The following is a 20777-nucleotide window of genomic DNA, read 5'->3' on the forward strand; positions in this document are numbered from 1 at the left end:
TCTGATAAACAGTTTACGATAATTCAGAGATGAAAAAACCAAAGAAAAATACTTTAGATGTGTTTTTGACTGTTCTAAAGTAAATGCTTTTTAATCACAAAGATATGGCTAAAAATGTATTTAATTAAATACAATCATTGAGTCTGTCCATTATACATCATAATTTGCCTTTTCACAATACAATACTCTGCACACGGAAATGGTTAGGCAAGCCCACTTTGTACAACAAAAAATACATTTCCAAGCTGTGCATGGCTACCAGGAAGTGAGCAAAACCATAAACTGCACTAACACGAAATAACTACGCACTCACATACTCGATATTAGGAAAGATAAGCATAACTGGTCTGACTTCCGAGTACAAAATTTTGGCGGTCATTCACTATATAAGTTCTGTTTGGCTGAACTTGTACTTGAGGTGCATTTTGATTGTCGTTTGTACTGTGATCTATAGCTTCAACTAGCTGTAATCCAAGAGGTCACTCGTCTGGATGTTATGTACTTGTTCATAGAGCAACTTGTTAGTCTTCCTATCACCATCTAGGTTCATAGTTGCCACCCTTTTGTCTCTTATCAGCATCACATCTCGTCCTAGGTGGAGTAGCAGGTGTCCAGCGTGGGTTTTGAACTCCCTCAGTATCACTGTCAAATTTCTGTGCAGCAAGGTAAGATAAGGCTGTGACAACGTCTGCTATGACTGGACGCATGTTAGGTTGTTCCTGAACACACATTGCTGCAACTGCTAGAGCTTGGTATAAGCCTCTTTCTGGATATTGTCCTTGAAGCATTGGATCAGCCATCTGTGAGAATTTTCTCCGGTCTCTGAACAACGGTTTTGCCTGGAAAGGAGAGCATGAGTTTAATATTTGAACTTGGTTCTATAAAATTGGTTTTCTAATAGCAAAATAATGTTGTTTTCCATTCATATTAGTAGTCATAATATTGCCTCTATAGTTTCTTGGCCTTCGATTTTTCTTAATATCTATTGTCCTTGTACCATAATTATCGAATTTGTTTTGATGTAGTTTGTGTTCTATTACTACCTGTTTTCTTCTTATTATATGCTGTTTATTGTACTTCCATTACTTCTTGTTTGGGACTGCTTTGGATTGTTTTTCTTTTGAGCCAGGGGTCTATCGGAAACCTCTCTACCTCTGAGGTAGGAGTAAGGTTTGCAGACACTCTACCTCCTCAGGCTCCACTTTGTGGGACTATACACATCCAAATTCCCTTATTAAGTAGTCCAAATAACAGAAGACTGAACCTCACTGCAATCTATGTTGCTCAGACTCTCCAAATGTTGCCTCACCTGTGCAGGACCCTCCGAAAATGCACTACTTTAGAGGATCGAACATGCCTCAAGAGGTATTTTTGGGGAGTTCGAACTACATAGACAGCACGGCTGGATCAGCCTGGAAGCCTCTAAAGTATCAATCCGGAATTCTAGACAGCAGGGATATTGAAGTTCTATCCAAAAATGATTGTAGTATTTTGTTTCAACGCAAAAAGGAAGTAACTTCTTTTATCTTCCAAAAGGTTCTGAAGAACGGAGACAACAAGATAAAGGTACTTCCTCTGTTGTTTGTCTGGTTGTGACTTGACATGGAGTTTAAAAAGGAAAGAAGACAGTTTTTATTGTTCTAATCTAAAGATGCGTAGAATATATCCAAATGTCCTTTAATATTGTTGTACTATATAAAAACCATGTGGGAAGTTAGAATTAAAGAGTTGCAAAAGAGAAGAAGAAAGAGGCTTTCGTTTTTTAAACAGTCTCGGACTAAAAAGGAAAGTAAGACGAACAAATTGAAACGGAGGTATTATATAATCAGAAAATATCTTACCCATGCAACCAGATTGTGTTCTCCTCCAGTTTTTGAAAATTCAATTGCTTTCCTTCCAGTGATGATCTCCAAGAGGACGACTCCAAAGCTGTAAACATCTGACTTTAACGTTAACTGACCAGTCATGGCGTACTCTGGTGCACAGTACCCATAAGTACCCATAACTCTAGTAGAGACATGAGTGTTATCTCCTACAGGCCCTAACTTAGCCAATCCAAAGTCAGATAGCTTTGGGTGATACCCCTCACCAAGCAAAATGTTGGAGCATTTCAAATCGCGGTATATTACAGGTGGACTTGCTCTGTCATGTAAATATTCCAAGCCCTTTGCTGCTCCAGCTGCAATTTTCATTCTCGTATTCCAATCAAGCACTTTCTTACCGGGCGTAAGATCTGCAAATATCTTATTTAAATTCATATCTCAACCAAAAATGCATAGAGAATGGAAGAGGCTACCAAAGAACTTACCATGAAGATGGTCATCCAGTGATCCTAGTGGCATATATTCATAAACCAGAAGTCTTTGATCTCCATCAGCGCAATAACCAGTTAAATTTACCAGGTTAGGATGGTGTAACAGACTTAGCATCAGCACTTCAACAAGAAATTCCCTGTTCCCTTGCAATCCATTACGATCGAGTTGCTTGATGGCAACAATCTATAGAAGATATATGAGAAGAGGTGTCAAAGCATAGATCCAGCCCACATCTTAGATGTCCAAAGCAATATTATTAAGCACAGTACCCGAAGATAAAGTCTATATCTATCTATCTATCTATATATTTATACAGTATTTATTGAAGCAGGGGCAGAATCCCACAAACAGCCAAGTGGCATTATCTTTAAATGACACATGGCCATTGTTAAGACAAAACTAACTACCCTCGTCACAAAACAATTCTTAGACAATTCAAATGTCACGGCTTTTAATTATTCAGTTTCCTCACTTCTCTTAATTGGCCGCCAGCCCACTACCTACTTTGGAACCACCCTCTGTAATAAACAAGCAAGAAGAAAAGAAAAGGTAACCTCCATATTTTACACTTTCTGAAAACCTATGAAAGCAAACACAATAACAGGTGATGCGACTGTCGAATGATTTTGTTAAAAAATTGCCAGAAGAAGATCAAAATCAAAAGATAAAGATCCAAACTCTCTGCAATAGTTTTGAGGTTTCAATTGCAAATCAAAAAGCTCATTTCGTTTTGAGAAAAGTACCCCAATTTTTCCAGTAACTCCACTTCATGCACCAAATCCCCCGCCCACGTCCATTTATACCCCAACCATAGTTGATTGATCTAATCTCCCTCATGAACCCTATGCGACAAAACAGCCAGTTCAACCAAAACCTGGTGGATTGGAGGCATAACCAGACTGGAGGGACCAAAAAAAGAACTTCATTCTAATATTGAAAAGAAAAAAGTAACAGAAAAAAACCTGACTGGAATTGAGCCGCCCTTTATATACTCTTTCAAATCCTCTCTCCACGAAGGCAATCACCTCCAAAGTGTTAGGTATGTTAATTGGGCTAACAGGTAGGCGACAACAAAATCTGGCAGCAGATGATTTATATGTAGTATATAATTTATGGTTGTGGCTATTATTTGGAGAGAAAGAAATGGATTATGGACTAAGGTTCAATGTAGCTCACTATTTTGTTGATAAGTCTGCAGAGAGGTAGCCCTTCACATACATATCAGAGGCCAAGATTTACCAGAGTGGAGAAAAATACTGGACAAACTGCATTGCCTACCACAACAACGGAGTGCTGCTTTTATATCTTCTGTATTTTCATGTTTTGTAGGTTGATGTTTATATAAATGAAATGTTATAAAGCCTAGCAAGCAGTGTTATCAAAGGCGCGCTTAAGCCCTGAAGCAAGGCTCAAAACGTGTTGCGCACTTCGCCTCACTTATGTGCACTTCAAAGTCGTCATCAAGGTTCTTTCTAAATGCTGTATTTTTCAGCATTAAGGATATGCTGGAGAGCTTCATAAAAGAGGAACAAAAGAAGAGAAATCCACAAGGACTAGTTGCGCACGGTTTAAAACTTGATGGATTATAGTAAGTTGTTGTCTATGGCAGGGTTTGAACCTATGACATGCACCCATATCCCACACATCACAAGTAGCACCCGTACCAATAGATCATCGTCATTACCATTATTATAATAAACAAAAGGAAGTGATAAACACCAAGGTCATTTTCGTCCTACTCCTTCCATAAAGAAGAGGGTAGACTTGCACACAATTTAAGAAAGAAGAAAGGAAATTTAATAGTGAAAACCATACTAATCTCCCTCATGAACACTATGCGACAAAATAGCAAGTTCAACCAAAATCTGGTGGATTGGGGGCATTACCAGATGGAGACCGAAAAAAGAACTTCATTCCATTATTGAAAAGAAAAAAGTGACAGAAAAGACCTGATTGGAATCGAGCCGCCCTTTATATACTCTTCCGAATCCTCCCTCTCCAAGAAGACAATCACCTCGAAAGTTTCTTGTTGCAACTGCTAATTCACGAAATTTAAAAATCTTGGCTCCAATTTGACCAGACTCGCCATCCTTAACATACTCCTTTGAACCTAACAGAGTCTTTGCCTTCAACTTATCTGAACACGAAAAAAAGAGAAATTACAAAAGAAAAAAAAAACACGGAACTGAAAGTCAAACCAAACAGTTCAAAAACATCAATATAGCCAACTAGGTGATCAAGAAGCCGAAACGATCTAGATCACTTCTCAATTAGTCCAATCTTGGGAAATGCATGATACAGAACTTGGTACAACCACTTGATGTACTGGGAAATTGTGCAGTTTCAATAACTGAGTGCTCTCAAGAAATTTTCTATTGTGACAGTCAAGATACAGTAAGAACAGCATGGTTGGATTAGCTAACTCGGTAAATAGCACCAAGAATTCATTTCTACTATGCAACAGCCGTTATTATTCCCTATCAACCGGTTCCCACATTACCGGGTCCATTTGGAAAGGAAAACTTTCTAGAGTCACCTGATGGAACATTAAAAAGAAAAAGAGATGAGTTAAATTTGCATAACAAAGTAGCTTTGTGAAACTTGGATGGTAAAATAGAAGTTGAAACTCTTGGATATCCAATAGAAAGCTCCTCATTTTTTTCTTAAAAGAAATTTTGCGGAGTTGACTAGAGTTGGATGGCTCTTGTTTTAGTATATCTCACCTTATTAATACAAACAAAAACATTAAAAATGGGGAGGGAAAGAAGCAAAGTTGCTCCTTTCCAGAAAGGAGACAGGAATAATTGACCTCAAGACTCCTCTTAAAATAAATATTGTAATCAAACTTGTCACTGTTTAACTAATCCATCGAGTACCTAATACTTCCCCATCAGCATATTTACCGGGTAACTCTGTCCACCAAAACTTACATAATGAAAGAAATCATTTAGTGTTTTTTTGTCTCTATTGGTATTTGAACCTTGGTTTCCCATAATCTATTCAAACGTCATTGACTGCTAGCCACACCTTTGGGTGCCAATTGACCTTAAGATTACTGACAGCTCACCATGTTATCTTTTCATTCGTCATTTCTATGCTTCCTTTTGATCATAGAAGCGCAAATGCTCGTTGACATAATATATCTGATGAAACCATGAAACAGACTTTCATGCAACCTTAAGAGACATCTTCACTTCTTCACCCTAAAGCACAGTTGACATTGTTCTAAGTCACCGGATGGCAAACTTAACCACTTCCATATTTAAGAGCAATATCCGCCAGCTTAAGCCACAAAACTAGCTCCTAAAACCCTTCATACTACATTCTGATTCATTTTCGGGCACCTCCTAAATCCTTCGTCTCTACTAATTAACTCCATGAAAACAACCAAAGCAATAAGGCAAAATTTAGCAGGTTGGGGATACCCCTAAATATTAGCAAAAAATGACCATAACTACCATTGATTGTCAAAAGGGATATAGTTCCACGCCACCAAACAGTTGCAACTGTACATCTTAAAGCAATCAATCAGTCAACCAATTGTCCCTCAATCCTAATTTAATTGGAGTCGGCTATATGAATCCTCTATATCATTTTGCTCAATTCGGGCTCATTTCATTCAATGTTAACAAATTCCTCATGTTTTTTAGGCAAACTAGGAGTTCTTAGACACCTCCAAAATTTCTCTAAATAATGTAAAACTAAAGCAATAATGTAGAACTGAAGCTCCAAAAATCATCCAAAGACTAAGAAATTTGACAAAAACACAACAAGCCCATTTAACAGAATCATTAAAACTTGAAGCTCTGAATCATCCCCAATTAGAGAAATTCAACAATAATACAACACAATCCCATTTCGCAGAATCATTGAAAATGAAAACTTAAAGCTCCAAATTCACATAAAACCGAGAAATTCGACAAATATACAACAAATCCATTTCACAAAATTATCACAAAAAAAAAAAAAAACTTCAAATCATTTGACAAAAGTACAACAAACCCATTTCATAGAACTATTAAAACTTAAAGCTCCAAAATCACAATAAAGACTAGAAATTTGACAAATATACAACAAACCAATTTCACAGAATCACTAAAACTTGAAGCTCCAAAATAACATAAAGACCAATTTCACAGAACCATTAAAACTTAAACCTCCAAAATCACAATAAAAACTAGAAATTTGACAAATATACAACAACCCCATTTCACATAATCATTAAATTAGTCTTCTTATACGAAAAAATATGCATTTTTATAGTTACCACAACCGAGTTGAACCGAATTAGACGAATCTTTCTTCTTCTTCTTCTTCCTCTTCTTTGAGGTCTGCTTCAATGCTCCAGAACATGGAAACCAACCCATTTCTCTCACCTCCTTCTACTCTCTCTCTCTATACATAATATAGACTATATATATACACAAAGTATTGAAGAGTGGCACCCTACACACGAGAGAGGGAAAAAAGAAAAAGCCCTTTCACAGCTGAAATGACAGACAGAAGAGAGACTCACAGTCATATTAAACCTTTTTTGACCAAAATAAATAAATAAATATATTCTCTTAAATTTTACTTCGTAATTTTAATTAAAAGTTTCAAATTTAAGTCTATCATTTTATCGTTAAATTATTTTTCTATAAGATCATATCGTAGGAAGATCGTATGAAAAAATAGTTTAACGACATGATGGATTTAAACTGACATATATTTGATTAAGAATGAAAAAATACTTAATATTTTCAGATATAAAAAATGAGTTTAAACATTTTCTTGAGTTGAAATTTGCAATTGTGATTATAAAAGTTAAATAATAGTAATATATTAAAATTGTTGAGATAAGTGGATCGAATTAGGCGACGATCACTCAATTTGATTTTTAGCCTATTTTGAATCAACATATTTGATAACAAAGTAAACTTAAACAAATCAAGACTCGACCAAATTTCTATAACTCGTCTAATATATATAATTTCAACTCAATTCACTTATTTAACACCTCTAAACATTCCGTCACTCTCTAATTAAGATATAAGCAATTGTATTTACTATCATATGAGATTTTTATTTTATTGATAAATTACATGACAAATTTTCTTTATTAAACTTACTTGGTAAATAATTAGTACTATTAAATCTAAGGATAATTGACCCTTATAATTTTTACCTCTATTAAATATACGAGTCTCTAAATTATGAATTAAATATCATTATAATTTATATATATTATTCTTATCAAGTATCACAAAAATATAATAAATTACCAAAAATAATAAATAAATAATTTAATTCTTATTCAGCTATCAAATATTTCCTCGTTAATTTAGCATTAATTAAAAAAATAGAAATAAAGAGAAAATGTATTAGTGCGTGGCAAGTAAGTAGATATTTGGTAATATTTTAACACATGACATGTCCTAAGCTATGCGTGTTTAAAGATTTCATTTTTTAAATAAATATAATTGACTAAATAATTTATGAAATTAAGATACCTCCATTCTTTAATTACATAAAAAAAAAATTAAATTTTTTTTTCTTATTTATACTCTTTTTCAAAATCTCCAACCTAATTTATTGATAAATTAGTTCTCTAATTACCAATAAAGTCGTCTCATTAACACGTCATTAGATTCTTTAGTTAAAATAATATTTACCCCTTTTTTTTGGTCAATGAGTAAATCACAATATTACATAATATCGAAAATGTTTTCGTTACTTTTTTAAAAAATCTTTATATCAGATATTTTTAATTTAAGTAATAGGGTGAACTACTATTTAAGTTAATTTTTTTTTTAAAAAAAATGATGCTAATTAAGAAGATCGATAAAAAGGAATTCATAAGTTTTGATTATTTCAAGCACATTTTGCGATTTAATAATTAAAAGACACTCCTATCTTTTTTCCTACTCCTTAATAACTCGAACAGGACAAATAATTTCAATTTTCACGTGATATTTTTTTATCATCAAATACGATATTTGATACCTTTATAGCAATTAATGTCTCATTCATAAATTTTCTATTTCCTACGTACGATGAAGATGAAAAATGTGTGGCTCAAAACAATATATCCTCCAAATTTGTTTTTTTTTTCATTTAACTTTGATGGTCCAGCAGAAAGAGATAGTTATAAATAGTACTATTTTCGTCTATTTTGTATAGTTTTTGAATATCTAAATTTTTTTATCTAAAATATTAAATCAATGTAATCTAATTTGACTTTAAAAATTAATCAAATTGACTTTTAAAATTCAGTAACATAACGATTAAAAGTGGACAAAGTGAATAATTAATTAAGACTGCAGAAAAATAATTACAAGAAGATTATTAGTGACTTGTAGCAAATTTCGTGGAACTATCGAAAATAATACCTCTAATTTTCAACGAGATAGCTTGCATACGTATTATTAGCTTGTAAATTATATCGAGTATGTTGGTGGTGGTGATGTTGATTTGTAGAAAATACATACATACATACATACATATATATATATATATATAGATTATTAATGACTTGTAGCAAATCTTATGGAACTATCGGAAATAATATCTCTAGTTTCACAAGATAACTTGCATATTATTAGCTTGTAAATTATATCGAATATGTTGGTGGTGGTGATGTTGATTTGTAGAAAATACCTACATACATACATACATATACATATACATATATATATATATATATATGAGACAATGAGAACGAGTTGAGGTGTCTGTGTGAATTCTCAAAGTTGGAGCATTTAGTACTCTGACTGAAGATTAATTTAGTAATGCACCAAACAAAACCATATCAGTTGCATATATCAAATTATGTCATTTACCTAAGTATTAAATCAGAATGTTATCAATTACTATAAGCTTATTACACAACTGTAAAAAAATAATCATCTTTATAACTCTTTAGTTGAAACTATGGTACAACAGACCTCTTCATATGAATTCGAAATTCAACAATGGATGCCACCGTATTGTTACGGCTTCAAAGTACACTCAAAAGGTTTGTTATTTTGACTTAAATTTAAGCGGAAAATAGAAGGGAAACGAATCAATATGTTCTTTTTTCTGCAAAATTGTTTAACGCGTAGCACACAAGCAAAGCAGCGGAGAGAAACTAAGCTGCAGCAGACAGTTTATGTTCTTGTTCATCAAGGTTGAGAACTTCCAGCAACTTAGGCCATGATTCGGGGATGCCTCCCGGTAAATCAAATTCCAGTAACTTACCTTGGCTACGGTAGAAGTCCTCAACAGGCTGACTCTGCAATCATAAATAAGAGAGAGAATCAGATAGCATAGATGCTGAATGACTGTTAAGGCGTTAACTTGTGAGTGTTGCTCTGATAGTAGTTACTCGTGTTGAGGAAAAATGCTTTATTAGAGTATTAGCGAACTTGAAAATATTGTGGTTAAAATATCAGAACAGTACCTTATCCCAGTATATACTGAGCCTTTCCTTCACAATGGCTTCTGTATCATCTGCTCGAGTGATTAACTTTGATATACACTGAGAGGGAGGATTAAGGGGAGCCATGCTGATTCTAGGAGCCCCATTTTCACCAGCGACATCTATAGATGCCACGTTGAAATTTTTTCCACATTCACTGCAGATTCTTCGGCCAAGGCATTTCTCAACCAATACCCGCTCTGGAAGCTTGAGATTAACCACCAAATCTATGTCTGTCACCTCAGTCAATATTTCCTGATGCAGAAATAGACACGAATGTTATATAACTAGCACAAAACTTTGTTTTACACCTCTGAGATAAATTTTGATTACACAAATGTACTTGGAGAAGTTACTAGAATACGAAACAGAATTTTGATATCACTTCCATCCTCTTTTCAAAACCCGCCAGCCACATACAGGGGGGGTACCTTTTCATCAGTGTTCTGGGAAGCATGAAGCGGAAAAAAGTGATAAGGCCCCGCTTCACACTTGATGAAGCACTCGCTTTCCTGAACACTGCTTTTCATTGACAAAAAGGTAGTAAACTGTTGCAAAGGATCTTAACTTTCTTTCCCAGTTCCTATACCTCTGCCGACAAGACTAAAATCAGAAGTCTTGTCACAATGCTTTTTACCAAAAGTCATATATATTAGACAAAGAAGTAGCGTGAAGTCGTGAACAGGGCAGAAATTCCCAGGCATTCAAGAAGCTACTTGAGTGAACTGTGGTGATAAAATCCTATTTTATGAAGTTTTTAAGTAACTAATACAACAATACACTATTCCAAGCATCATTCTTGACTCCCCATATTCAGGCTAATGCATTTAACATTGACACCTAAATTGAGCAGCACTTAGCCTTGACTTCTTACTTCTATCTTTTTCGGTAAGACGGGAGTGGCTAATTCATACTCCGTTTTCTCCTAGATAACCAGAGCATAACATTTCAATCTCAATACACAAGGTTTTTGGAGACAGTAGCCAAGAGGTAAAGCATGGAGAAATTGAGAACGACAGAATTATATGCAGGAAAATTAAATGTATACTCACTGCTTGTCTCACAGTTCTAGGGAAACCATCAAGTATAAATCCAGCTTCACCCTTAGCTTCCCCACTCTCAAGCCTTTTAGATAGTAAATTCAGTATAATCTCATCTGAAACCAATTTCCCTTGGTTGACAATCTCTGCAAGCTGAAAAACGATGAAGCCAATCAGGAGATGAACAAATTTCATGAAGTAACACCATAAAGCTGGAAATGCATGTAATAAGAACAACTGTGCTTCAATCCCAAACTCAAGCTGGGTCGGCCATATGAATCCTCAATTACCATATAGCTCCATTTTAGATTATCTCAGGCTAACACATAAAAATTAAAACATAAATAAAAACATCAAGAATGTCTATATTTTGTACTGGTATGAATCTCAATCATGACTCAAAGAGACCCCAAAAGTATAGGAATAGTCTCATCCTCTGACAACAACATAGCATACTTAATATACGAGTAGTAAGTAAAACTCTAGATAAGGCCTCCTTCCAATTATTAAGCTTCCACCAAACTTATTTCCAGACATTACCTGAATGGATCAAATTTCCGTGGTCTCTTCTCTGCCAAATTAGATCCAATCTAGTCAACCATCCCTTCATTCCCTATCATAAAGAATCATTTTCCCAATCTTTGGTTATCCATCTGTGCCTCGGACACCTAATGACCTAAAAACTTCCTCCATTCTCCTTCATAAGGCTCCAGTGCATATTGATCTAACCTTTACTAGAATCAGATAAGACTTATCTAAGAGCTAAGTAACTATTGAATCACAAAGATCACATTTTTACAACCCCACAGCTGGTTTTGAGTTCATCTTAATACCGCGGCCGGATAAAGCAAACAAGCAATTGATATGAGCACCCACTATCTCCAACTCTTAAAGTTTCAATACAAAAAATGAAAATATATATATATATATACACACACATACACTGTCTTAAATTCCACATCCGCTTTACTCTACACAACACATAGGCGACTCTAACACAAGCGAGGTCTGGGGAGGTAAGATATACACACATCTAATCCTACCTTTATGGGGTAGACATACTATTTTCGATCACTCTAAGTGAAATCAACAACAACTACTCCGTTGAGGGTAGGATACACGCACACCCTACCACTACTATCACTACTTCTGTGGGATAGAGAAACCATTTCCGATTAACTCACCAACAAATCAATCTCAAAATTACGAATGCACTCTAAGCAACAAGTATTTGACTTTACAGATAAAACTCAAATTTATTGGAAGAAAAAAGGGACAAGCAGCTCAACATACTTGTTTCGATAAAGGACCTGAAGATTTCAACTCATCACGAACAAGATCTCCAGTAGCAATATGAGGAACGCCTAAAAGGGTTGAGAGACGGCTAGCATATGTACCTTTTCCGACACCAGGACAACCCAAAAAGACCCATTGAACAGATTTAGCCTTGGGTTCAACACTTGTAGAATGAGGGTAAGATCGGGATTTCACTGTCTCAGATGCAGCTGCTGTAGATAAAGATCTACTGATAAGAGATGATGAAGATGATGAAGATCTGAACAGGCGGATCATGGCCGCCATTGCCGGAAAATTCTCCCGGAGTTATTTTTCTTGAGAAGTGTGAAGAGAAAAAGGGAAAAAGGGAGAAAAAGGGTGGCGATTTCCTAGTAAATAGGAAAGAGTATTGAAAATTTCTAGGTCTATGTTAACGGGTCAAATGAATCGACCCGGATTTATTGGGTTGGAATTCGATAACGTGACGATGTATACATAGTCTTTCTATTTAAACGTAAAAAAAGTTGTTTTTGAATTTTGATAGACTTTCGAGTTAATTAAATTAGCATATTAAATCAAGTATGGGAAGAAAATAAAGTAATAAGAAGCCGTGTATAAAAAAGAGAGAGTAATTACAGTAGCAGCTACAAATAATATGGTAATTGAAGCAATGGATCGGAGTGAAATAACTTATGATAATTAAATTGAAGATTAAGATAGTATGAGCGTGATGATAATAATATTAATAATAATAATAATGGTAAAAGAAATGAAACAACGATTGATTATATATTACTCTATCTGTCCTATTTTATATGATACTGTTTGACTCGACATGAAATTTTAAAAAGAAATAAATACTTTTAAACTTGTGGTCTAAATGAATGATAGAAATACGTGTTGCAATAAATCATTTTATTAAGTATTTTTAAAGTTATAGAATTATGTTATTATTTTTTTAACGGACTAGAAATGAAGTAAGTCATATAAATTAAGACAAAAGGAATAACAATTTACTTAATTTTTGACTTTTACATTTTTCTAAGTAAGTTGTATATACGCCATATTTTGTTTAATCATCTTTCTTCTACACTTCTTAATTTATATGTACCTCTTTGATACACACATATTAATCAAATCGCACACCTCCTCAATTGATATTTATGTATCTTTTTATCATACATCTGAACAATCTACGTTTCATCTCCTTCATTTTATCTATCAAATTGCATATATCACCTCCATCTTATTTCGAAAATTAGTATTCCTTCATATCTTTCTTAGTACATCTGTATACTCATCTCAATATCATTATTTCGCTATTTTATCTTTTTAACAATATAAATCTTTAGACAATTATTAAAGTTAATAATCTCGAATTATTTATCATATTTTTCTTTTATATATTTTTAATAAATGTTTATGAAAAGGAATTTTTTATTATAATTTATGTCTCAAAAAGATCAACCCATAATTTCGAATATGCCATGGTGCAAGAATATTCTATCTTCTATACTTTTTCACACGTTTATTTAAAAAAAAAAGAAAATTTAGATAGTTTGGTGGCACTTTTTAAAGGTATTTTATAACCATTTATTATAGATATAGAAGATTAGATATAGATATAGATATAGATAAAGAAAAATAACTCCATACATTAAAATTTTGTAATATGCAAAGTTTATAAAAGAAAAAAAAAAGAAGGGCAAATAAAAGATGATAAGTTGATAAAATTATCTATTTAAAATTAGAGATATAAAATTAATTAAAATTGAAAATTAGGTAGATTATAATCTCGTTTTTAAAAAGAATTTAGTTTAAACAAATATTTTAAATTCAAACATATTAATGTGATACATTATTTAAATTTTAAGCTATTTTTAAAATATAGTATTTTTACATTTTATTTTTCAACTACTTATAAAATAATATTAACATATGTTTTGATGTGACCAAGTTTTCAAACATATTACTCTTTCCGTTTTAAAAAAAATAATCTAATTTAACTTGGAACAGAGTTTACGAAAAAATAAAGTTATGTCAAATATATCAAAATATCCTTTAATCTTATGGTCTTAAATATGTCATTTAAAAAATTTAAATTAAAGTGTTGCTAAAAAAAGAACGGGGTCATTCGTTTTGAAACAGACTAAAAAGGAAATAAAAACATTCTTTTTGAAACGGAGAAAGTACATAAATCGTGACAAATGGATACGGTTTCTGTTGTACCAAAAGTTAGGGCTTCAACCAATATCTACGCTCCAAACTCTGAACGTATATCTATAAACACTTAAACTTATATAAAATTAAACAAAATGAATTTACGTCCGATATTACGTTATACAAGAAAAATATCACGTAAGACGTAAATTGTCACGTAGTATTCCTAAAATATTTTTAAGAAGGGGATATTTAACCACGTGTAAGCTTAGTTTCCACATTTCCAAAGCATTCAAGAATCCTCTGTTTTACACTCTTTACGTCAATGGCGATTTCTCTCAATTCTGGTCTTACTGTGGCAGTTAGCAGAAGTATTCGTCAAACCCCACTTCACAATGTTAATTTGACAACAAACCCGTTTAGTTTCAACTGCAATTTCAGCTTAACCCCCAATTTTCTAGCCATTTCTGCCTCCCACAGGTCCTCCTCTGTTATCTACAGCTCCAGAGGTTAGCTTATCTTCTTTGTCTTGTTATAAGTACTCCAATTTTGAGTATGTACCTCAATTCGCATTTACTGTGTCAGTTGGATACTCGAACTTATGTGTTACGTCAACATTGGGTGTCCATGAGGTATAGTGTTTAGTTGCTAGTTAACACTAAGTTGAGGTGTTATAGATGTACGCGCTCAAAGTTTGAGTGTTTAGTTGCTAGTTAACATTATGTTGAGGTGTTGCAGATGTACACGTTCAAAGTTGGAGTCTTTAGTTGCTAGTTAACAATAAGTTGAGGTGTTGTATATGTACACGTTCAAAGTTGGAGTGTTATGTTGCGAGATTAACACTAAGTTGAGGTGTTGTAGATGTAAACGTTCAAAGTTGGAGTGTTTAGTTGCTAGTTAACACTAAGTTGAGGTGTTGTAGATGTACACGTTCAAAGTTGGAGTTGGAGTGTTTAGTTGCTAGTTAACACTAGTTGAGGTTTTGTAGATGTACACGTTCAAAGTTGGAGTGTTTAATTGCTAGTTAACACTAAGTTGAGGTGTTGTAGATGTACAATTTCAAAGTTGGAGTGTTTAGTTGCTAGTTAACACTAAATTGAGGGGTGTTGTATATGTACATGTTCAAAGTTGGAGTGTTTAGTTGCTAGTTAACACTAAGTTGAGGTGTTGTAGATGTACGCACTCAAAGTTTGAGTGTTTAGTTGCCAGTTAACACTAAGTTGAGGTGTTGCAGATGTACACGTTCAAAGTTGGAGTCTTTAGTTGCTAGTTAACAATAAGTTGAGGTGTTGTAGATGTACGCATTCAAAGTTGGAGTGTTAAGTTGCTAGTTAACACTAACTTGAGGTGTTGTAGATGTACACATTCAAAGTTGGAGTGTTTAGTTGCTAGTTAACACTTAGTTGAGGTGTTGTAGATGTACACGTTCAAAGTTGGAGTAGTTACGTGCTAGGTGAGGCCAAGTTAAGTGTTTATTTATATATTATGTCTAGTGATATTATGTGAACTATAGAGGTAGTGTTGGGTGTCCACTTGACATACAACAACTTGTATCACGTATTCAAAGTTTGAGTGTTGTAGATGTCCATGAGGCACATCGGGCGAATTGGAGTGTTTAGTTGGTCTTTGAGACTATACATTGAGGTATCTAGACGTGCACGACGTGCACTTCTAAAGTTGGAGTAGTTACTTGTGAAGTCAAGAGTTGAGTGTGTGTTTATAAATTAATGACTAATGTTATTATGTGAATTAGAGAAATAGTACATTGGGTTCAAATCACAATTTCTTTCGTATATTGGATTCTGGATAGATTATTTATACATATTAAATGAATTTCTCGAAACAAATATGGGGTTTGAGCCTAAGTTGCTAGTTATGCCGAACTCATAACTAGAGGCAGACCCAAGATTTGAAGGCGACGGGAATACCACTATCTTTAGTATGTCAATTGAAGTAAAGAATCAATTAAACTCCATAATAATACGAACTGTTGTAGTCAAGACTCGAATGCAGGTTGCACATTCGCGCTCAAGGGCCAAAGTGACACGATAACCAGATGTCCCAATCCAACAGATATGTTTTAGGGGTCCTTTTATAAAATATGATAGTTCTTCAAGGTATGTTATACACGTATCTACACAGTTTGTCCTTCAAAGCTTGGGCAGATGAGAAAAAATCACCTAGTGTTTTAGCCTCCGTTAGGAACTGAACCTCAGACCTCATGGTTCTCAATACACTTCATTGACTACTAATGATAATTAAGATGTTTAGTTTGTTAATAAATATTAGAGTATTGATTGAAATAGAAACTGAGACTCCAGTGGTGAGTGAGGACACCATCAATGTGTTGGACGATGTTCAAGTATTTGATCTGAATGGACAAGGAGTACCTATTTCGGATTTGTGGAAAGATAGGAAGGCAGTTGTTGCCTTTGCTCGTCATTTTGGGTAATCTTTCCATGCCCTTATGCTCTATTTCTTCCAAAACTGGTAATCAAAAAGCATGTTATTGGTGAAGTATGTGCTACTTATTCTAGATCCCGATTGCAGATGCGTCCTTTGTCGCATAAGAGCTGATTATCTTGCAGCTGAGAAGGTAATGCTTCTTCTTGACTACATTTACGAATGTTATCATGTTTTTCTTCCATGTGTTCTGCTGAAACTATCCCAAAGCTGACTAATGTATTTCCAGGTCCAAATGACTTGTCTTAGTATCCTTGTTTGATGTTGGTGAGTTAAGTCGTGGGAATAACATAAGTTGCAGTGTCTACTATAACGTACATATCATAGTTTACAGACCATACTTTCCATAGGAAGCATTCTCTCTACCTCCCAAGGTAGAGGTGAAGTCTTCATGAACACTACCCTCCCTAGATCCCACTTGTGGGATTAGACTGAGTATGTTGTCGTTTTAATTCAGATTTATGTTATCTTCAGTGCGTTAAAAAAGTTATTCTAACCACACCGATGACTGTGCACATATCCTTAAGTTCCACCATTACTACAGTTTACATCCTTATACTGTTTTCTGTTCACAGGATAAGATGGATGCAGCAGGAGTCGCACTTGTTTTGATTGGACCTGGTAGTGTTGATCAGGTAAATAGCAGCGATGCTTCTTGCTCTGAGTTGCTTATCCACAGATTAACTTTCTTTTTTCGTTCCCCTTCGAGATATTTTTTAAATGGTTACTTATCAACAACAACAAACAAATCTTAACCAGTTATGACACCTTCCATTTCCTTGTCCTAAGTAACATCATCCCACTCTTAGAAGTTGCTTATCAACTCTCGTAATCATTTGGGTATGACGAATAAAGGCATAATTGATAAAGAAACGATCAAACTTGACCTCAGCTGACAAGTAAAAGTACTCAAACTTTGTGAGTGGAATCTAGACACCTCAACTTGGTCATAGCTGACAACTAAACGCTCCAACTTGTCCACATTGTGTCTCGTGGATACTCGACTTTGACGTGACACATACATTTTGGAGGTGTCTAGATAATCATTTTTTAAGTGGAGTGTCCAACTGGAATAACGGAGACGAGTTATGGTGTTAGATGTGCATACTCAAAATTGGAGTGTTACTTACCAGTTACGGCGAAGTTTGAGTCTGTTTATGTATTACGCCAAGAATAGAAGCTTTTTCTATTACAAGGATCTTCTTCGTCCTTTCTGTTTCTTGCTCTTTTATGATTTCAAGAGCTCAGTAAAGCTGGATTGAGTTATGACTTGAGTCCTCTTCTTTTCTTTTCTCCAGGCCAGAAAATTCTACGAGCAAACAAAGTTTAAAGGAGGTAAGTTTCAAATAAAAAACCTTGTGTCCGCAGTGGCTCAGTGTCTGTTACTGGACGTCCGAATATCCCATGAACTCGGTTCTAGAAATGTCCACTGATATATATGCTCCACAGGACCAGTGACCTCCCTCAATGCTATTGCACTATAAGTTACAGTTTCCCCTAAAAGAAAATTTTCAGCATTAGTGGAATTAACAATGTGAAGAACTGACGTATAAGATATATTATATCTGATGTGTATAATTCTAAAGCTACGGGAAGGGTTAAAACAGGTAAAAATTCACAAAACGGCTAAGAGAGTTGCTACATCATTCACTACTAAAATGTACATCCATCCTCGAACATAAAGAGAAAGAAAGTACCAGGGCCTGATCATGTGATGTTATGTTCCTCTTCTATACAAATTAGAAAGATCCAGAAGACAAAAACCTGTCACGACCCAAAAAAAATCGAGAATTCATTTGTAAGACAGCTGCTGGAAGTGTTGCTAGTTTGTTACATTGGCATTCTTATTAAGTTAAAGTATAGTCTGGTTTTGTTTCAAAGCTTTCTTTGTATGCGAATTTTTCAAAAAATTACACCTGACGGAGATTCATTTATTTCAGAGGTTTATGCTGATCCAAGCTATAGGTCTTATGAGGCTCTGAGATTTGTGTCTGGCATTACAACCACATTTACTCCCGGGGTAATGCAAATTAGACCGACACTCATGAAGTGTAACATTTCCAGCTTCTCAATGTATTCTAATAGTGGTCTTGTTCATCTTTTCTTATCTACATCAAATCTAGGCGGGTCTGAAAATAATACAGGCATACATGGAAGGCTATAGACAAGATTGGGAGCTTTCTTTCGAAAAGGACACCAGGACACGAGGTGGCTGGTAAGTCATTTTCCTCATCTGCTATTATAATCTTCTGATTTGTTTTTCAAAGGTCTTTCGGAAACAGTCTCTCTACCTCCACGAGGTAGGGGTAAGGTCACACCCTCTCGTCCCCAAACTCCACCTAGTGGGATTACACTGGGTATGTTGCTGAATCTGTTTGCTAATAGTGCAAGTACATATCTTGTAATTGGACGAGACTTACTATTTCTAGAAGTTGCACAATTTTGATGGTTGACTCCTGATTTCCTAACACCGTATCAAGTTTGGTGTAATAAGAAAACAAGGAACAATTAGCTTATCTAAGCAATTCCGTTGTTGTAAAATCCACCTGAAGTGAATGGGGTTTTAAGCTAACATAAAAGAATTTCATCATTTCCGTTTATCTATAGGTAAACCATAAGCCATAGTTTCACTATCATTTTAGCTTATAGTTGGTATATGACATTCTTGGTTGTTCGATTCTTTATAATTCTGTGCAAAACAACACAAATGCAGTAACATGTGAAACTAATAAGCTTGTTAAATTATCAGGCGACAAGGAGGAATTATTGTTGCAGGTCCTGGTAAAAATAACATTACATACATTCACAAGGTAAGTCTCCGTCCCTTCGTCTTCTCAATCTTGACTCAATCTTGATACACAATTTATACTCCATTAAATAACTCGTCATTGTCTGAGAATAGCTCGAAGCTTCATGCTCTCCAATTAGTTAGTTTTCGGCTTTACTTCTCAACAGAGATTTACAAGTTTCAATACATAATTAGAGTTTGAGTTTTATCAGTTTCATTCTGTATCTGTTCGCGTGGAGCTGTATTGACTCCGCTCTGATATACAGTGAACAAATACAACAGATAGAGTGAACTGACACAATGTATCACGAGTTTTTTTTAAAGTAAATTATTGCTACATGTGGTAATTAACTAAACTATAGCTATGATTGATAATTAAGGCTCAAAGTTCTGCTATTTTCGAAATTTCGTCATGATTTTATCATATGAAACTTGGATAATTCTTGTTATCTTCTTGATTGTGGCAGGACAAAGAAGCAGGTGATGATCCAGATATAAAAGAAATCTTGAATGCTTGCTGTGTACAAGGCTAAATTTAATCAATACAGTCTATATATTATGTGTATATACAGACAATTTGAAGAGATACGTATCTCGATAGACACAAACTAGTACATGAACAATCCACACTGTTGGTTCAAATAAGCAATACTAGAGTTATTATTCCACGAACAACGCGATTTAAATTAAGAGAAAATGTGACTATTTTACGTGAGGTAGGGTGGTAGGTAAAAATTAAAATAATGAATTTTGATAGACTTGGACTAGAGATTGTAATAGTTAAGCTAAAATTTAAATGTTGAATTTGAAAAAAGGGTAAAGTTAAAATACTTAAATGAATATATATATATCAATTAGACAATTTTCACGTAATTTTTCGTAAACCAAGTCCAAAACATATGACATTCCAAACCCTTGTGAATATAGGAAAGGAAAAACTATTTGGAGTAGTAATTTTAAATAAATAATTATTAATTTTAGCGATATTTTTTATTTATTACCATTTATAGCAATAATATGTTGAATTTGTAATATGTATTAAAAATAAATTATATATGCAATATATATGAATAATAAATTATTATTTTTTGTCATACGTGATTAATTAAAAAAATATTATAATTATGAATTATGATTGATAAATATTTTTTTATTATAATATATTTATGTAAGTTTTTCGAAAGGAAAGTCCTTTGTCTCCCTCCCTGTTATAAAAAAAACACTCTCAAATTCCTTCTATTTGCCCTAAAATCCTCTTCATCTTCTTCGAATCCTATCAAGCTATGGCGGATTGG

The 20777-nt window shown here is 34.1% G+C and overlaps 3 protein-coding genes across 5 annotated transcripts; 1 reads left to right on the forward strand and 2 right to left on the reverse strand.

Moving 5' to 3' along the window:
* Positions 1-105: 105 nt before the first annotated feature.
* Positions 106-6832, reverse strand: LOC101261950 (probable serine/threonine-protein kinase PBL7). 2 transcript variants are annotated; one of them, XM_004246662.5, is made up of 5 exons: positions 6583-6832; positions 4265-4452; positions 2309-2498; positions 1842-2233; positions 106-839 (listed from the first exon to the last, which is right to left on the reverse strand). In XM_004246662.5, the coding sequence occupies exons 1-5, from the start codon at positions 6680-6682 to the stop codon at positions 534-536; spliced, it is 1176 nt and encodes a 391-aa protein (XP_004246710.2). In that variant the 5' UTR covers positions 6683-6832; the 3' UTR covers positions 106-533. The 2 variants fall into 2 exon arrangements, with proteins under 2 accessions (XP_004246710.2, XP_069145327.1); XM_069289226.1 differs by having other exon boundaries at positions 3278-4452; positions 6583-6812.
* A 2356-nt stretch (positions 6833-9188) lies between these two features.
* LOC101261649 (adenylate kinase) lies at positions 9189-12554 on the reverse strand. The gene is made up of 4 exons (XM_004246661.5): positions 12090-12554; positions 10809-10949; positions 9739-10011; positions 9189-9570 (listed from the first exon to the last, which is right to left on the reverse strand). Exons 1-4 carry the CDS (start codon positions 12375-12377, stop codon positions 9427-9429), a joined length of 846 nt encoding a protein of 281 aa, XP_004246709.1. The 5' UTR covers positions 12378-12554; the 3' UTR covers positions 9189-9426.
* Positions 12555-14494: 1940 nt separating this feature from the next.
* Positions 14495-20154, forward strand: LOC101261356 (thioredoxin-like protein AAED1, chloroplastic). 2 transcript variants are annotated; one of them, XM_004246660.5, is made up of 9 exons: positions 14495-14740; positions 16538-16679; positions 16782-16827; positions 17270-17329; positions 17993-18029; positions 18635-18714; positions 18818-18909; positions 19444-19504; positions 19950-20154. In XM_004246660.5, the coding sequence occupies exons 1-9, from the start codon at positions 14557-14559 to the stop codon at positions 20013-20015; spliced, it is 768 nt and encodes a 255-aa protein (XP_004246708.1). In that variant the 5' UTR covers positions 14495-14556; the 3' UTR covers positions 20016-20154. The 2 variants fall into 2 exon arrangements, with proteins under 2 accessions (XP_004246708.1, XP_010326026.1); XM_010327724.4 differs by having other exon boundaries at positions 14496-14740; positions 16553-16679.
* The last annotated feature ends 623 nt before the right edge of the window (positions 20155-20777 follow it).

The sequence above is a fragment of the Solanum lycopersicum genome, chromosome 9 (assembly GCF_036512215.1).
Source record: "Solanum lycopersicum chromosome 9, SLM_r2.1".
Lineage (NCBI taxonomy): Eukaryota > Viridiplantae > Streptophyta > Magnoliopsida > Solanales > Solanaceae > Solanum > Solanum lycopersicum.